The 15441-nt window shown below is 45.2% G+C and overlaps 1 protein-coding gene across 2 annotated transcripts in view; it reads left to right on the top strand.

Annotated features, from left to right (window-relative positions):
• Positions 1 to 15441, top strand: part of LOC118358620 (leptin receptor-like) — an 80742-nt gene that overhangs the window by 21725 nt on the left and 43576 nt on the right. For both annotated transcript variants that reach the window (XM_052480090.1, XM_052480091.1), the window contains exon 6: positions 4341 to 4522. In XM_052480090.1, coding sequence (XP_052336050.1) covers positions 4341 to 4522 — 182 coding nt within the window. The remainder of the gene's footprint in view (positions 1 to 4340; positions 4523 to 15441) is intronic.

Below are 15441 nucleotides of genomic sequence, written 5' to 3'. Positions count from 1 at the left end.
ACTTAGGTTGGAGTCATTAAAACTAGTTTTTCAACCACTCCACAAATTTCTTGTTAACGAGTTTTGGCAAGTCGGTTAGGACATCTACTTTGTGCATGACACAAGTCATTTTTCCAACAATTGTTTTCCAGACAGATTATTTCACTTATAATTCACTCTATCACAATTCCAGTGGGTCAGAAGCTTACATACACTAAGTTGACTGTGCCTTTAAAGAAGCTTGGAAAATGACATTAGAAGCTTCTGATAGAATAGTTGACATAATTAGAGTCAATTGGAGGTGTACCTGTGGATGTATTTCAAGGTCTACCTTTAAACGCAGTGCCTCTTTGCTTGACATCATGGGAAAATCTAAAGAAATCAGCCAATAATTGTAGACCTCCACAGGTCTGGTTCATCCTTGGGAGCAATTTCCAAACGCTTGAAGGTACCATATTCATCTGTACAAACAATGGTACGCAAGTATAAACACCATGGGACCATGCAGCCGTCTTATCGCTCAGGAAGGAGATGCGTTCTGTCTCCTAGAGATGAACGTACTTTGGTGCGAAAAGTGCAAATCAATACCAGAACAACAGCAAAGGACCTTGTGAAGATGCTGGAGGAAACGGGTACAAAAGTATCTATATCCGCAGTAAAAAGAGTCCTATATCGACATAACCGGAAAGGCCGCTCATCAAGGAGAAGCCACTGCTCCAAATCTGCCATAAAAAAGCCAGACTATGGTTTGCAACTGCACATGGGGACAAAGATCGTACTTTTTGGAGAAATGTCCTCTGGTCTGATGAAACAAAAATATACATTTTTGGCCATAATGACCATCGTTATGTTTGGAGGAAAAAGGGGGTGTAACGCTCCGGGTGTCGAGTCAGTACCCCCCCCCCCTCGACTCGCGGCTCCAGTAGCACACCGACACCGGCCTCGAGGTCGACCCGGAGGACGAGGTGCATGGCGATCCGGATGGAGGCGATGGAAATCCCTCAACATTGTTGGATCCAAGATGTCCCCCACCGGTACCCAGCACCTCTCCTCTGGACCGTACCCCTCCCAGTCCACGAGGTACTGCAGGCCCCTCACCCGGCGTCTTGAGTCCAGAATGGCCCGTATCGTATATGCCGGGGACCCCTCGATGTCCAGAGGGGGGGGAGGGACCTCCGGCACCTCACTGTCCTGCAGGGGACCAGCTACCACCGGCCTGAGGAGAGATACATGAAATGAGGGGTTAATACGATAATAGGAAGGGAGTTGTAATCGATAACACACCTCGTTTATTTTCCTCAGGACTTTAAAGCCTCGGTCTGCCTCGGATGCCATGGTGCCAGGACCGGCTGGTACCCCAACACACACTGAAAAGGGGACACGTTAGTAGAGGAGTGGCGTAGTGAGTTCTGGGCCATTTCAGCCCAGGGGATGTATCTCGCCCACTCCCCTGGCCGATCCTGGCAATACGACCGCAGAAACCTACCCACCTCCTGGTTCACTCTCTCCACCTGCCCATTACTCTCGTGGTGATAACCGGAGGTCAGGCTGACCGAGACCCCCAAACGCTCCATGAACGCCCTCCATACTCGGGACGTGAATTGGGGGCCCCGATCAGAAACGATGTCCTCCGGCACCCCGTAGTGCCGAAAGACGTGGGTGAATAATGCCTCCGCAGTCTGTAGGGCTGTAGGGAGACCGGGCAACGGGAGGAGACGGCAGGACTGATCCACAACCACCAAAACCATAGTGTTCCCCTGAGACGGGGGAAGATCGGTCAGGAAATCCACTGATAAGTGAGACCATGGCCTTTGTGGAACGGGGAGGGGTTGTAACTTCCCTTTAGGAAAGGTGCCTAGGAGCCTTACTCTGGGCGCACACCGAACAGGAGGAGACATAAACCTTAACGTCCCTAGCCAAGGTGGGCCACCAATACCTCCCCCGAAGGCTCCCCACTGTCCTCGCCACCCCAGGCTGACCCGAGGAGGGTAGGACGTGAGCCCTACACTGCGTTACCATGTCCAGTGGAACCGTGGTCTCCCTGACCATCCCTGACCCTAATGGCCGGCTAACTAGGGAGTGCACGGGAAAGGGAGAATCTATCGGCACCAGCACCAACCCTTAACTTAAGGGCGAGTCCGCAATCCATAAAGTTCCCAGCTGCGCCTGAATCGACTAGCGCCCTATGCTGGGAAGAGGGAAAAAAGTTAAGACAAACATGTGGCCAACAGGGGGTTCTGGGTGAGTTTGATGCTGACTCACCTGGGGTGATCGAGAAGCGTTCCGCCTGCCATCTCTACTCCCAGATGGACCCCCCCAGCACCGATCGTCCGTGTGTCCTCTCCGACCATAGCTGGTGCAGGGGGGGCCTCCTCCTCCGGTACCCCTCGTCACGGCCCCTCCCAACTCCATCGGAATGGGAGCGGAGGGGCTGGGTGGTGGAACACACAGGACCCTCTCCGAACGCCCGCGGGCAGCCAGTAGATTGTCCAATCGGATTGTCCAATCTCGATTAGCCCATCCAGGGAAAGAGCAGTGTCCCGACATGCTAGCTCCCTGCGGACGTCCTCCCGGAGACTACACCTGTAGTGGTCGATAAGGGCCCTGTCGTTCCACCCAGATCCTGCTGCCAAGGTCCGGAACGCCAGCGCTTAATCCTGGGCGCTCCTCTTCTCCTGCCTGAGATGAAATAGTCGTTCTCCCGCCGCTCGGCCCTCTGGAGGGTGATCAAACACGGCACGGAAGTGGCGGGAAAACTCTGGGTAGTGCTCTTTCGCTGAGTCTGGACCATTCCAGACTGCGTTCGCAGAGCACGACCCGTGAGACAGGAGACGAGGACACTCACCCTCTACGCTCCCGAGGGAGTGGGTCTGACGGTGGCCAGGTATAGCTCCAGTTGGAGTAAAAAACCCTGGCACCCCGCCGCCGCTCCATCATAAGCCCTCGGGAGCGTCAGATGGAGAGTGCTGGAGTCGGGAGATGGGGAGTCCGGAGCTGGGGGTGCCGAAGGTAGAGAGAGGAGACCACTCCTCTCCCATCGGTCCATTCTCTCCATAATTTGATCCATAGCCGATCCGATCCGATGGAGGACGGTGGTGTGGTGGAGAACCCATTCCTCCATCGATGGGAGAGGGTTGGCCGCTGCTCCTGCTGACTCCATTTTCAGGTGCGGGATTCTGTAACGCTCCGGGTGTCGTTGGTGTGGAGTTAGACGCAGGAAACAGAGAGTTCAATACTGTGCTATTTAATGCACTCACGTAACACTGGGTGCTCAAAAACAAATGCCCCAAACACGGGGGACGAAAACAGTAGAAATACCAGGAACAAACACGTTAGTCTACTTCATACACGAAGGTTACAATAATTAATCATTAATTAAAGAAACAGGCGGGCCGGCTGTCTAATAAAGCCCAAATAATTACTAACTAACAGGTGCTAACAATAAACATACAAGGAGGGAGAGGAAAGAAAATCAGTGGCAGCTAATAGGCCGGTGACGACGACCGCCGAGCGCCACCCGAACGGGAAGGGGAGCCACCCTCGGTCGGACTCGTGACAGGAGGAGGCTTGCAATGCGAGGAACACCATCCCAACCCTGAAGCACGGGGGTGGCAGCATCATGTTGTGGGGGTGCTTTGCTGTAGGAGGGACTGGGGCACTTCACAAAATAGATGGCATGATTAGGAAAGAAAATGATGTGGCTATATTGAAGCAACATCTCAAGACATCAGTCAGGAAGTTAAAGCTCGGTCTCAAATGGGTCTTCCAAATGGACAATGACCCCAAGCATACTTCCAAAGTTGTGGCAAAATTGCTTAAAGACAACAAAGTCTAGGTACTGGAGTGGTCATCACAAAGCCCTGACCTCAATCCTATAGACAATTTGTGGGCAGAACTGTAAAAGTTTGTGCAAGCAAGGAGGCCTACAGACCTGACTCAGTTACACCAGCTCTGTCAGGAGGAGTGGGCAACAATTCACTTCAGTATTGTGGGAAGCTTGCGGAAGGCTACCGGAAAAGTTTCACCCAAGTTTAACAATTTTAAAGGCAATGCTATCAATTACTAATTGAGTGTATGTAAATTTCGGACCCACTGGGAATGTGATGAAAGAAATAAAAGCTGAAATAAATAATTATCTCTACTATTATCGTGACATTTCACATTCTTAAAATAAAGCGGTGATCCTAACTGAGCTAAAAGAGGGAAGTTTTACTAGGATTAAATGTCAGGAATTGTGAAAAACAGAGTTTAAATGTGTTTGGCTAAGGTGTATGTAAACTTCCGACTTCAACTGTAGGGAATACCATGCCATTTGGGACACAGACCTGGTTTAAGTAAGACCTGTTCCCTGTCTATTTCAGATCACAGCCTGACAGTGAGGTAAACACCACGCATGGGACTGACAGCACGGACTGTGTGGGAAAGGATTCCGTCACCTGTTCTATCGTCACCCTCGCGGTCAGCAGTATCGTCGTTGTAACAGCCAACGTGTCAAACACCACAGCAGGTCCCCTGATAGTTCTCATCGTCCCTCCGCGTCTCGGTAAGGAGTGGTAAAATACATCTGATCCCTCCTTCACCCTCTTGTCCGAAGATGATAGAGGATGTTAATTGCTTTAATGGCCAGGTGGCTTATCTATCTGGACCTCAAATTCAGAGGCTGAAGGATATTGCTTAAACCTTTTTTTCATTAGTCCACTGTTGATACAATCCCAAAATGTTTTGCATGTCAGCAATCAAGTTATCAAGATATAGAACTTACAAAAAGCAAATTGTCATGATCATCATGATGTGGCAAGTGACAATTTGCTTTTGTTTTTGATCGTTTTTGAATTGATTATTCCTTTAACCTTTTCATATATGAGTTCCAAATGTGTCGAAAGGCGTGAGTTTTTCTTCGTGATGTCAGAATGCACTCGCTGTTCCAAAATGTGATTGTTACGCAACAGGACAGAACTCAAACTAAGACACACGCTGCCTGCCAATTATCTATAGACTATATTTCAACTTGTCAATTTGAAATGATTTTCTTAGAGGATTTAATTGAGTTGTGTTCCACCTTCTCATAATTTCACATAGAAGTAGCCCATTTCACTGTTGCAGACAATTTATGTGTGAGGCTTTACTGACAACTTCTCTCTTCGATGAGAGCCCAACAAACCACCCCAGTGTTTCCCCAGATCATGTATGTAGACATTTGCGCAGTCTGGCACAAACTTTTCCCACCTGGCACATCTCCTGGCTGATGTTCGCATTGCCTTCATTGTTGTTTACAAGTAATAACTTAGGACGTGTGTGCGTTCCAGTCAAAGTAAGTTCCTTATTTTCTGTATATCGTGTTGTCGTTTCTACTTTAGCATACTGTATGTATGTATAGAGCATAATGTATTTACTGTTTTATTCACATTTATTCTGATTTTTTTTTTTATTGTAATGGACACGTATGATGTGTGTAAAATACTTTTATGAAGGTTGTGCTGATTATGATGAGCTAATGCTAAGCTATTTGCCAGCTGGGTGTGTTGACATTATACAATGCATTCTGGGTGTCACGTAAACGTCTGTCAGACCAAAGATGTTATAACAAATGAGGTGAGGGATGGTTCACTCATCTTTCGGAGTAAACTTCCGGAAGTGAATTTAGAGAAGTGAATGATGGTAGACGACACACCCCCCTTCAACATGCATACTGAAAAAAGGCCAAACTCATCTTGTCTCCTCTTGTCTTTGGTTGACCCTGACAAAACAAACATGGCGGCGCATACAAACTACCCATCGTTGGAATAATTTACATTTTTAGAAAGTGTTTGACTCAATTATTTCGATCAATGGTGAGCTCACCTGTGATGTGATGAATTATAAATAGTAATTTCTATTAGCTAATTCATATTATGGTTTCTGTCAACTGAATGTTAGCTAAATATGACTGCTTGTGTTAGGTCAATATTTTTGCCATCGATACTATTGGCCAACGTGCAAACACTGGATAATAGTGGACGAACTAAAAACACTTATATCCTACTAACGGGACATTAACTGTATTATCTTATGTTTCAACGAGTAATGGCTAAACGACGACATGAATAACATACAGCTGGTAGGTTATACACTGTATTTGCAGGATAGAACAGCAACCTCTGGTAAGACAAGAGGTGTCGGTCTATGTATATTTGTAAACAACAACTGGTGCACGATATCTAAGGAAGTCTCGAGGTTTTGCTCACCTGAGGTAGAGAATCTCATGATAAGTTTTAGAGCACACTGTCTACCTGAGAGAGTTTTCATCTACATTCCTTGTAGCTGTCTATTTACCACAACAAACCAATGCTAGCCTCCAGAGATGGCGCTCCTAGTGGCCGGGGACTTTAATGCAGGGAAGCCTAAATCCATTTTACCTCCTTTCTACCAGCATGTTAAATGTGCAACCAGAGGGAAAAAAACTCTAGACCACTTTTATTCCACACACAGAGATTCATGAAAAGTTCTCCCTCGCCCTCCATTTGGCAAATTTGACCATAATCCTGATTCCTGCTTACAAGCAAAAATTTAAGCAGGAAGCACTAGTGACTTGGTCAATAAAAAAGTGGTCAGATAAAGATGATGCTAAGCTACAGGACTGTTTTGCTAGCACAGACTGGAATATGTTTCGGGATTCTTCCGATAGCATTGAGGAGTACACCACATCAGTCAAACCGGCAAAGCATCAATACAGGACTAAGTTCAAATCGTACTACACCGGCTCCGATGCTCGTCGGATGTGGTAGGGCTTGCAAACTATTACAGACTACGAAGGGAAGCACAGCGGAGAGCTGCCCAGTGACACGAGCCTACCAGGCGAGCTAAATTACTTCAATGCTCGCTTCGAGGCAAATAACACTGAAACATGCATGAGAGCATCAGCTGTTCCAGACGATTGTGTGATCACGCATTCCGCAATCAATGTGAGTAAGACCTTTAAACAGGTCAACATTCACAAGGCCGCAGGGCCAGACAGATTACCAGGACGTGTACTCCGAGCATGCGCTGACCAACTGGCAGGTGTCTTCACTGATATTTTCAACCTCTCCCTGTCTGAGTCTAATACCAACATGTTTCAAGTAGAGGTCTACCGATAACAATTTCTCAACACGATACTGATTTATTGGAGGACCAAAAAACGCAGATACGATTAATCGGTACGATTAATTAATTAATTTTTATATATATATTTGTAATAATGACAATTGCAACAATACTGAATGAACAATGAAGCCTTTTATTTTAACTTAATATAATACATGAATAAAATCTATTTAGTCTAAAATAAATAATGAAACATGTTCAATTTGGTTTAAATAATGCAAAAACACAGTGTTGGAGAAGAAAGTAAAAGTGGAATATGTGCCATGTTTAAAAGCTAACGTTTAAGTTCCTTGCTCAGAACATGAGAACATATGAAAGCTGGTGGTTCAATATTCCCAGTTCTCCAGTATTCCCAGTTAAGAAGTTTTAGGTTGAAGTTATTTTAGGAATTATGACGCGTTGACTATTTCTCTCTCTACCATTTGTATTTCATATACCTTTGACTATTGGATGTGCTCATAGGCACTTTAGTATTGCCAGCCTAATCTCGGGAGTTGATAGGCTTGAAGTCATAAGCAGCGCTGTGCTTCAAGCGTTGCTAAGAGCTGCTCGCAAACGCAGTAAAGTGCTGTTTGAATGAATGCTTACGAGCCTGCTGCTGCCTACCACCGCTCAGTCAGACGGCTCTATCAAATATCAAATCATATACTTAATTATAATAAAGACACAGAAGTACGAGCCTTTGGTCATTAATATGGTCAAATCCAGAAACTGTTATTTATAAAACAAACTGTTTATTCTTTCAGTGAAATACAGAACCATTCCGTATTGTGTTGAACAGGTGGCAACCCTAAGTCTAAATATTGCTGTTACATTGCACAACCTTCAGTGGTATGTCCTAATTATGTAATATCTGGCAAATTAATTACGGTCTTTGTTAGGAAGAAACACAGTTCGCAACGAGCCAGGCGGCCCAAACTGTTGCATATACCCTGACTCTGCTTGCACTGAACGCAAGAGAAGTGACACAATTTCCCTAGTTAATATTGCCTGCTAACATGCATTTATTTTAACTAAATATGCAAGTTAAAAAAAATATACTTCTGTGTATTGATTTTAAGAAAGGCATTGATGTTTATGGTTGGTTACATTTATGCAATGAATGTGCTTTTTTTCGCGAATGCGCTATTGTTAAATCATCACCTGTTTGGCGAAGTTGAAGTAGGCTGTTATTCGATGATGATGATGCTGCGGTTATTCCGGTTATTGCGTTCTACCCAGTCCTACCGCAGAACACACAGACAGTGAGACAGACAGTGCCCATGAGCGACTTGAGATAGAAGCTGTTTTTCAGTCTCTCGGTCCCTGCTTTGATGCACCTGTACTGACCTCACCTTCTGGATGATAGCGGGGTGAACAGGCAGTGGCTCGGGTGGTTGTTGTCCTTGATCTTTTTGGCCTTCCTGTGACATCGGGTGGTGTAGGTGTCCTGGAGGGCAGGTAGTTTGTCCCTGGTGATGCGTTATGCAGACCTCACTACCCTCTGGAGAGCCTTACGGTTGTGGGCGGAGCAGTTGCCATACCAGGCGGTGATACAGGCCGACAGGATGCTCTCGATTGTGCATCTGCAAAAGTTTTTGGTGACAAGCCTAATTTCTTTAGCCTCCTGAGGTTGAAGAGGCACTGTTGCGCCTTCTTCACCACATTTACATTTAAGTCATTTAGCTGTATGTGTGGGTGGACCATTTCAGTTTGTCCGTGTTGTGTCCCCCGAGGAACTTAAAACTTTCCACCTTTTCCACTACTGTCCCGTCGATGTGGATAGGGGGCTCCCTCTGCTGTTTCCTGTAGTCCACGATCATCTCCTTTGTTTTGTTGACGTTAAGTGTGAGGTTATTTTCCTGACACCACACTCCGAGGGCCCTCACCTCCTCCCTGTAGGCCGTCTCGTCGTTGTTGGTAATCAAGCCTACCACTGTAGTGTTATCTTCAAACTTGATGATTGAGTTGGAGGCTTGCATGGCCACTCAGTCATGGGTGAACACAGAGGGAGAGGGCTGAGAACACACCCTTGTGGGGCCCCAGTGTTGAGGATCAGCGGAGTGGAGATGTTGTTTCCTACCCTCACCATCTGAGGGGCGGCCCGTTAAAGTCCAGGATTCAGTTGCACAGGGCGGGGTCGAGACCCAGGGTCTCGAGCTTAAGGGCTTGTGAATAAGCATTTCACTGTAAGGGCTGTCCAAAACTGATTTTTGTTAGTGAATTCGTCATGACATACTTGATTGGGTTGATTGTATTGGGTTTTGAATTGGACAATTCTCAGTTGCCCACTAACACGGAATCTGAAGCTGTGGTTATTGCGTTCTACCCAGTCCTACCGCAGAACACACAGACAGTGAGACAGACCTGCCCAAGAGCGCAAGTGGATCTGACTTTGTTTGCATAAGACAACACGTTGCACATTTTTTTACTTGAGAAATACTACACCCTACACCTTTGCTATATGTTAACCTCAAATGAATGACAGATTTCTTGCGTTATCTTAGATTAATTCTTACTATTTTGAGGAAGTAATACTGGCTTTGTTCCTTTGGTGTCTCATGCGGGACAAACATCAGTAACTGGCAAATCAAACCACAACCCCAAGAATGAAATTAAATCTTTCTTAATGAGCAACAGAGAAACACGTGGAATCGGTGCGTTCATTTTGCAAAGTCCCAGCGTGCTGCCTGGCAGGCTGGCACTGTTTATTATGTAGGCCAGCGGTATCTAGGGAGCCATTTGGACCATAATAAAACTAGAGAGTTATGTCACCTAAAGGACACCTAAAGGACTCTCAAACTATGGGAATCAAGTTTCTCTGGTCTGATGAAACCAAGATTGAACCCTTTGGCCTGAAAGCCAAGCTTCACGTCTGGAGGAAACCTGGCACCATTCTTACGGTGAAGCATGGTGGTGGCAGCAGCATGCTGTGGGGATGTTTTTCAGAGGCATGAACTGGGAGACTAGTCAGGATCGAGGGAAAGATGAATGGAGCAAAGTACAGAGAGATCCCTGATTTAAAACATGTGCCATAACACACAGGACCTCAGACTAGGGCAAAGGTTCACCTTCCAACCAGAAAAAAAACCTAAGCACACAGCCAAGACAGTCCAGGAATGGCTTTGGGACAAGTCTCTGAATGTCCCTGATTGGCCCAGCCAGAGACCAGACTTGAACCCGAATGAACATCTCTGAAGACACCTGAAAATAGCTGTGCAGCGACGCTCCCCATCCAACCTGACAGAGCTTGAGAGGATCTGCAGAGAAGAATGTGAGAAACTCCCCAAATACAGATATTCCATGCTTGTAGTGTCATACCCTAGAAGACTTGAGGCTGTAATTGCTGCAAAGGCTGCTTCAACATTGTACTGAGTAAAGGGTCTGAAGATGTAAATATGTTATTTCAGTTTTTTATTTGTAATAAATTGGAAAACATTTCTATAAATCTTTTTTGCTTTGTCATTATGGGGTATTGTGTGAAATATCAGGAAAACAATTGATGAGGAAAACAATTTAATCAATTTTAGAATAAGGCTGTAACATAATAAAATGTGGAAAAAGTCAAGGGGCCTGAATACTTTCCGAAAGCTCTGTATCTCAATTCTGAATAGTCCCCTTTAGTGTCCAACCAACATGAAGGTAATTGACATTCATTCCGTAATCTACAGTAAAAAGTTATTTCACATTCACAGCCTGTTTATTGAGACATGAATGTATGAGAGTGCTAATTTATTTTATAATGAAACACAGACAAAAACAGAAGATAATGCTAATTAATCCATTCTCTCTTTCTGTCGGCTAGGCGGTGACATTATAATACTCAATTATCCCCCCTGCCAATCATCATCAACGCGTCTCATAACGATGACATGTCTCGTTTCCATTTCATTCGATGGGCGACCAACAACGCCTGTGTCAAGTCAATCACTGGGAGGAAACACAAGCAACTCAAATGAACAAAGCTGTTTAAATACCAGGCAGAGAAATATGTTTAATTGTCCATTTAAATGCTGTTTCAATACCAGGAAGACAGTGTTGTGTTCGAGACCAAGACCGGAGGGTGGGTGAGACTGAGTCAAGACTGAGACCGGGAGGGGGACGAGAGTTACGAGACTGAGTCTCGACCAATACCAGAAAAATGCGAGTCCAATTCAAAACCGTTACTGTAATTTTGTCAAATTGTCACCATAATAAGAGTTCAAAATGCCCAGTATTTCTGTGTTCATATTTCAGAACAACATATGGATTCTTTAGACATTCTAAATGGGGGGGGAAATGCTTTCTGAGGGCAAATAGAGCCACTCTACAAATGTTTACTAAGCCCAACACAGTGGGGGCCTTCTACGCTTTTAGAGAAAGGCTAAGGATTTATAAAATAATACAAATAATAATTGTTTTTATTTTTATCTTCAATTGTGTTTTGATTTAATCTTATTTAATCCAATTAGGATATTTTCTTTGGTTTTCTCTGGGGAGATAAATCTAGCTAGCTAAGTCAGCCATTGGCTAGGCCTTCAGAAGCTTGATAGAAGGCAAGTGTCATTCAACTGCATTAGTGCAACATCTTGGAGTAACAGTGGAATTAACCAATCACATTGGCTTGTAATGGGTGGGACCGTTTTTACAAAAACGTATGGAAACTTCTGCCTTCTCGAAGGCCGACAGGTCACTGTGCAATAGCGAGCATTAGTTTTCCCACGGTCTAGCTGGCTAGATTTTGTTTTAGGCTACTTTGCAGGGGCTGCATCAGGTGTTATCGAAGAGGATGTTGTTTCTAATTGGTTAGCGTCTCCCTTTTCAGCAAGTTTAAATGATCATCATCTGGTGAGTGGAACTGTGCTTTTTATTGCAGCTCTCATCCTCTTATTAGCCATGTCCCATCAAAATAACGTATACTACATGACCAAAAGTATGTGGACACCTGCTCGTCGAACATCTCATTCCAAAATCATGGGCATTAATATGGAGTTGGTCCCCCCTTTGCTGCTAACAGTCTCCACTCTTCTGGGAAGACTTTCCACTAGATGTTGGAACATTGCTGCGGGGACTTGCTTCCATTCAGCCACCAGAGCATTAGTTAGGTTGGGCACTGTTGTTGGACCTGGCTCACAGTTGTAGTCGGCATTCCAATTCATCCCAAAGGTGTTTGATGGTGTTGAGGTCAGGGCTCAGTGCAGGGACAAACCATTTTTGTATGTACCTCACTTTATGCACAGGGGCATTGTCATGCTGAAACAGGAAAGGGCCTTCCACAAAGTTTGAAGCACAGAATCATCTAGAATGTCATTGAATATTGTAACGTTAACATTTCCCTTCACTGGAACAAAGGGGCCTAGCCCGAACTATGGAAAAACAGCCCCAGACCATTATTCCTCCTCCACCAAACATTACAGTTGGCACTACGCATTCGGGCAGGTAGCGTTCTCCTGGCATCTGCCAAACCCAGATTCGTCCATTGGACTGCCAGATGTTGAAGCGTGATTGTTTACTCCGGAGAACGAGTTTCCAATGGCGGCCAGCTTTACATCACACCAGCCGACTCTTGGCATTGCGTATGGTTATATTAGGCTTATGTGCGGCTGCTCGGCCATGAAAACCCATTTCATGAAGCTCCCGACAACCAGTTCTTGTACTGGCGTTGCTCCCAGAGGCAATTTAGAGCTCTGTAGTGAGTGTTGCAACCGAGAACAGACGATTTTTACGCGCTTCAGCACTCATCGGTCTCGTTCTGTGAGCTTGTGTGACCTACCACTTAGTGGCTGAGCCATGGTTTTCTCCTCAACGTTTCCACTTCACAATAACAGAGCTTACAGTTGACCGGGGCAGCTCTAGCAGGGCAGAAATGTGGAAATTTGGAAATGTGACTGGTTGGAAATGTGGCATCCTGTGACAGTGCCACGTTGAAAGTCACTGAGCTCTTCATTAAGGCCATTCTACTGCCAATGTTTGTCTCTGGAGATTGCATGGCTGGGTGCTCGATTTGACACACCTGTCAGCAACGGCTGTGGCTGAAATAGTCAAATCTACTCATTTGAAGGGGTGTCCACATACATATATATTGTGTGTAAAACATTGTTGCGTTTATATTTTAGATCACCGGTTCCTTTGTGTGCTAAACGTGTTTTGCTATCGGAAGTAATAGTTGTACATTTCAGTTGAGAAAGCCTAATTGTTTTATTTTTGTATTCTTACAATTGGGACCTACTGGCTTATTATGTCCGAGTGAACAGGCTGCTGTCTTTCCACCGGCCCTATGCAGTGGTGTAGTGGGTCTTGTGTGAAGGAAAGTGGTGTAGTGGGTCTTGTGTGAAGGAAAGTGGTGTAGTGGGTCTTGTGTGAAGGAAAGTGGTGTAGTGGGTCTTGTGTGAAGGAAAGTGGTGTAGTGGGTCTTGTGTGAAGGAAAGTGGTGTAGTGGGTCTTGTGTGAAGGAAAGTGGTGTAGTGGGTCTTGTGTGAAGGAAAGTGGTGTAGTGGGTCTTGTGTGAAGGAAAGTGGTGTAGTGGGTCTTGTGTGAAGGAAAGTGGTGTAGTGGGTCTTGTGTGAAGGAAAGTGGTGTAGTGGGTCTTGTGTGAAGGAAAGTGGTGTAGTGGGTCTTGTGTGATGGAAAGTGGTGTAGTGGGTCTTGTGTGAAGGAAAGTGGTGTAGTGGGTCTTGTGTGAAGGAAAGTGGTGTAGTGGGTCTTGTGTGAAGGAAAGTGGTGTAGTGGGTCTTGTGTGAAGGAAAGTGGTGTAGTGGGTCTTGTGTGAAGGAAAGTGGTGTAGTGGGTCTTGTGTGAAGGAAAGTGGTGTAGTGGGTCTTGTGTGAAGGAAAGTGGTGTAGTGGGTCTTGTGTGAAGGAAAGTGGTGTAGTGGGTCTTGTGTGAAGGAAAGTGGTGTAGTGGGTCTTGTGTGAAGGAAAGTGGTGTAGTGGGTCTTGTGTGAAGGAAAGTGGTGTAGTGGGTCTTGTGTGAAGGAAAGTGGTGTAGTGGGTCTTGTGTGAAGGAAAGTGGTGTAGTGGGTCTTGTGTGAAGGAAAGTGGTGTAGTGGGTCTTGTGTGAAGGAAAGTGGTGTAGTGGGTCTTGTGTGAAGGAAAGTGGTGTAGTGGGTCTTGTGTGAAGGAAAGTGGTGTAGTGGGTCTTGTGTGAAGGAAAGTGGTGTAGTGGGTCTTGTGTGAAGGAAAGTGGTGTAGTGGGTCTTGTGTGAAGGAAAGTGGTGTAGTGGGTCTTGTGTGAAGGAAAGTGGTGTAGTGGGTCTTGTGTGAAGGAAAGTGGTGTAGTGGGTCTTGTGTGAAGGAAAGTGGTGTAGTGGGTCTTGTGTGAAGGAAAGTGGTGTAGTGGGTCTTGTGTGAAGGAAAATGGTGTAGTGGGTCTTGTGTGAAGGAAAGTGGTGTAGTGGGTCTTGTGTGAAGGAAAGTGGTGTAGTGGGTCTTGTGTGAAGGAAAGTGGTGTAGTGGGTCTTGTGTGAAGGAAAGTGGTGTAGTGGGTCTTGTGTGAAGGAAAGTGGTGTAGTGGGTCTTGTGTGAAGGAAAGTGGTGTAGTGGGTCTTGTGTGAAGGAAAGTGGTGTAGTGGGTCTTGTGTGAAGGAAAGTGGTGTAGTGGGTCTTGTGTGAAGGAAAGTGGTGTAGTGGGTCTTGTGTGAAGGAAAGGCGTGTGTGAAACATCCTTGTTTCTCTCCATTTTTCTTTGGAGGGTTACACTTTTTTTTGGTTACACTTTAATTCAATTGAGCAAAACAAATGCCCTCCAAACTGATACAAATCAGCATGATATCATTCTGTCAGGTAGGTCTACATTGCAATCAACATATAATTGGGAAGGTTTTTTGGGACAGCCTTTAGAAATGTCCATGCAAACAGAGCATGATGAATGCAAATAGCCTACTAACCAATACTAAAGACGAAACCTTTTCAATACCTGGTTTGCATACCCATTGTTGGCTTAGTTAGCATTTACTGGTAAATATCATCAGTTGAAACGTCTTTCCTACCTATCTGCTCCATGCAACAACCAGTTGAGAGCTGAGCACTCTTGCTGCCTGAAGATGATATTCTGCTGAAACTAGGCTATGTGTGCTGTGTGCATGTGAATGTATTTCACGTGCTTTGTGATTGTGTAGGCTACTTTGTGCATGATTTCTCTATTGTACTACATTATTAATATGTTGTATACCTTCGCTACACTCCTTTGATATGCAACAGAAAGGATTATTAAGTGAGTATAGGCATTGCCAGCTTACACCTGCGTATAGCCTCCACTACACCACTGGCCCTTTAGTGTTTTACAAAAAGTGCACACTCCTACATTTAATTTATTTGATTTAACTAGGCAAGTCAGTTAAAGAACAAATTATTATTTATAATGATGGCCTACCCCGGCCAAACC

This window comes from Oncorhynchus keta, chromosome 26 (assembly GCF_023373465.1).
Source record: "Oncorhynchus keta strain PuntledgeMale-10-30-2019 chromosome 26, Oket_V2, whole genome shotgun sequence".
Lineage (NCBI taxonomy): Eukaryota > Metazoa > Chordata > Actinopteri > Salmoniformes > Salmonidae > Oncorhynchus > Oncorhynchus keta.
Note: the sequence above shows the minus strand (reverse complement) of the source record. Positions and strands in the feature narration are given on the sequence as shown.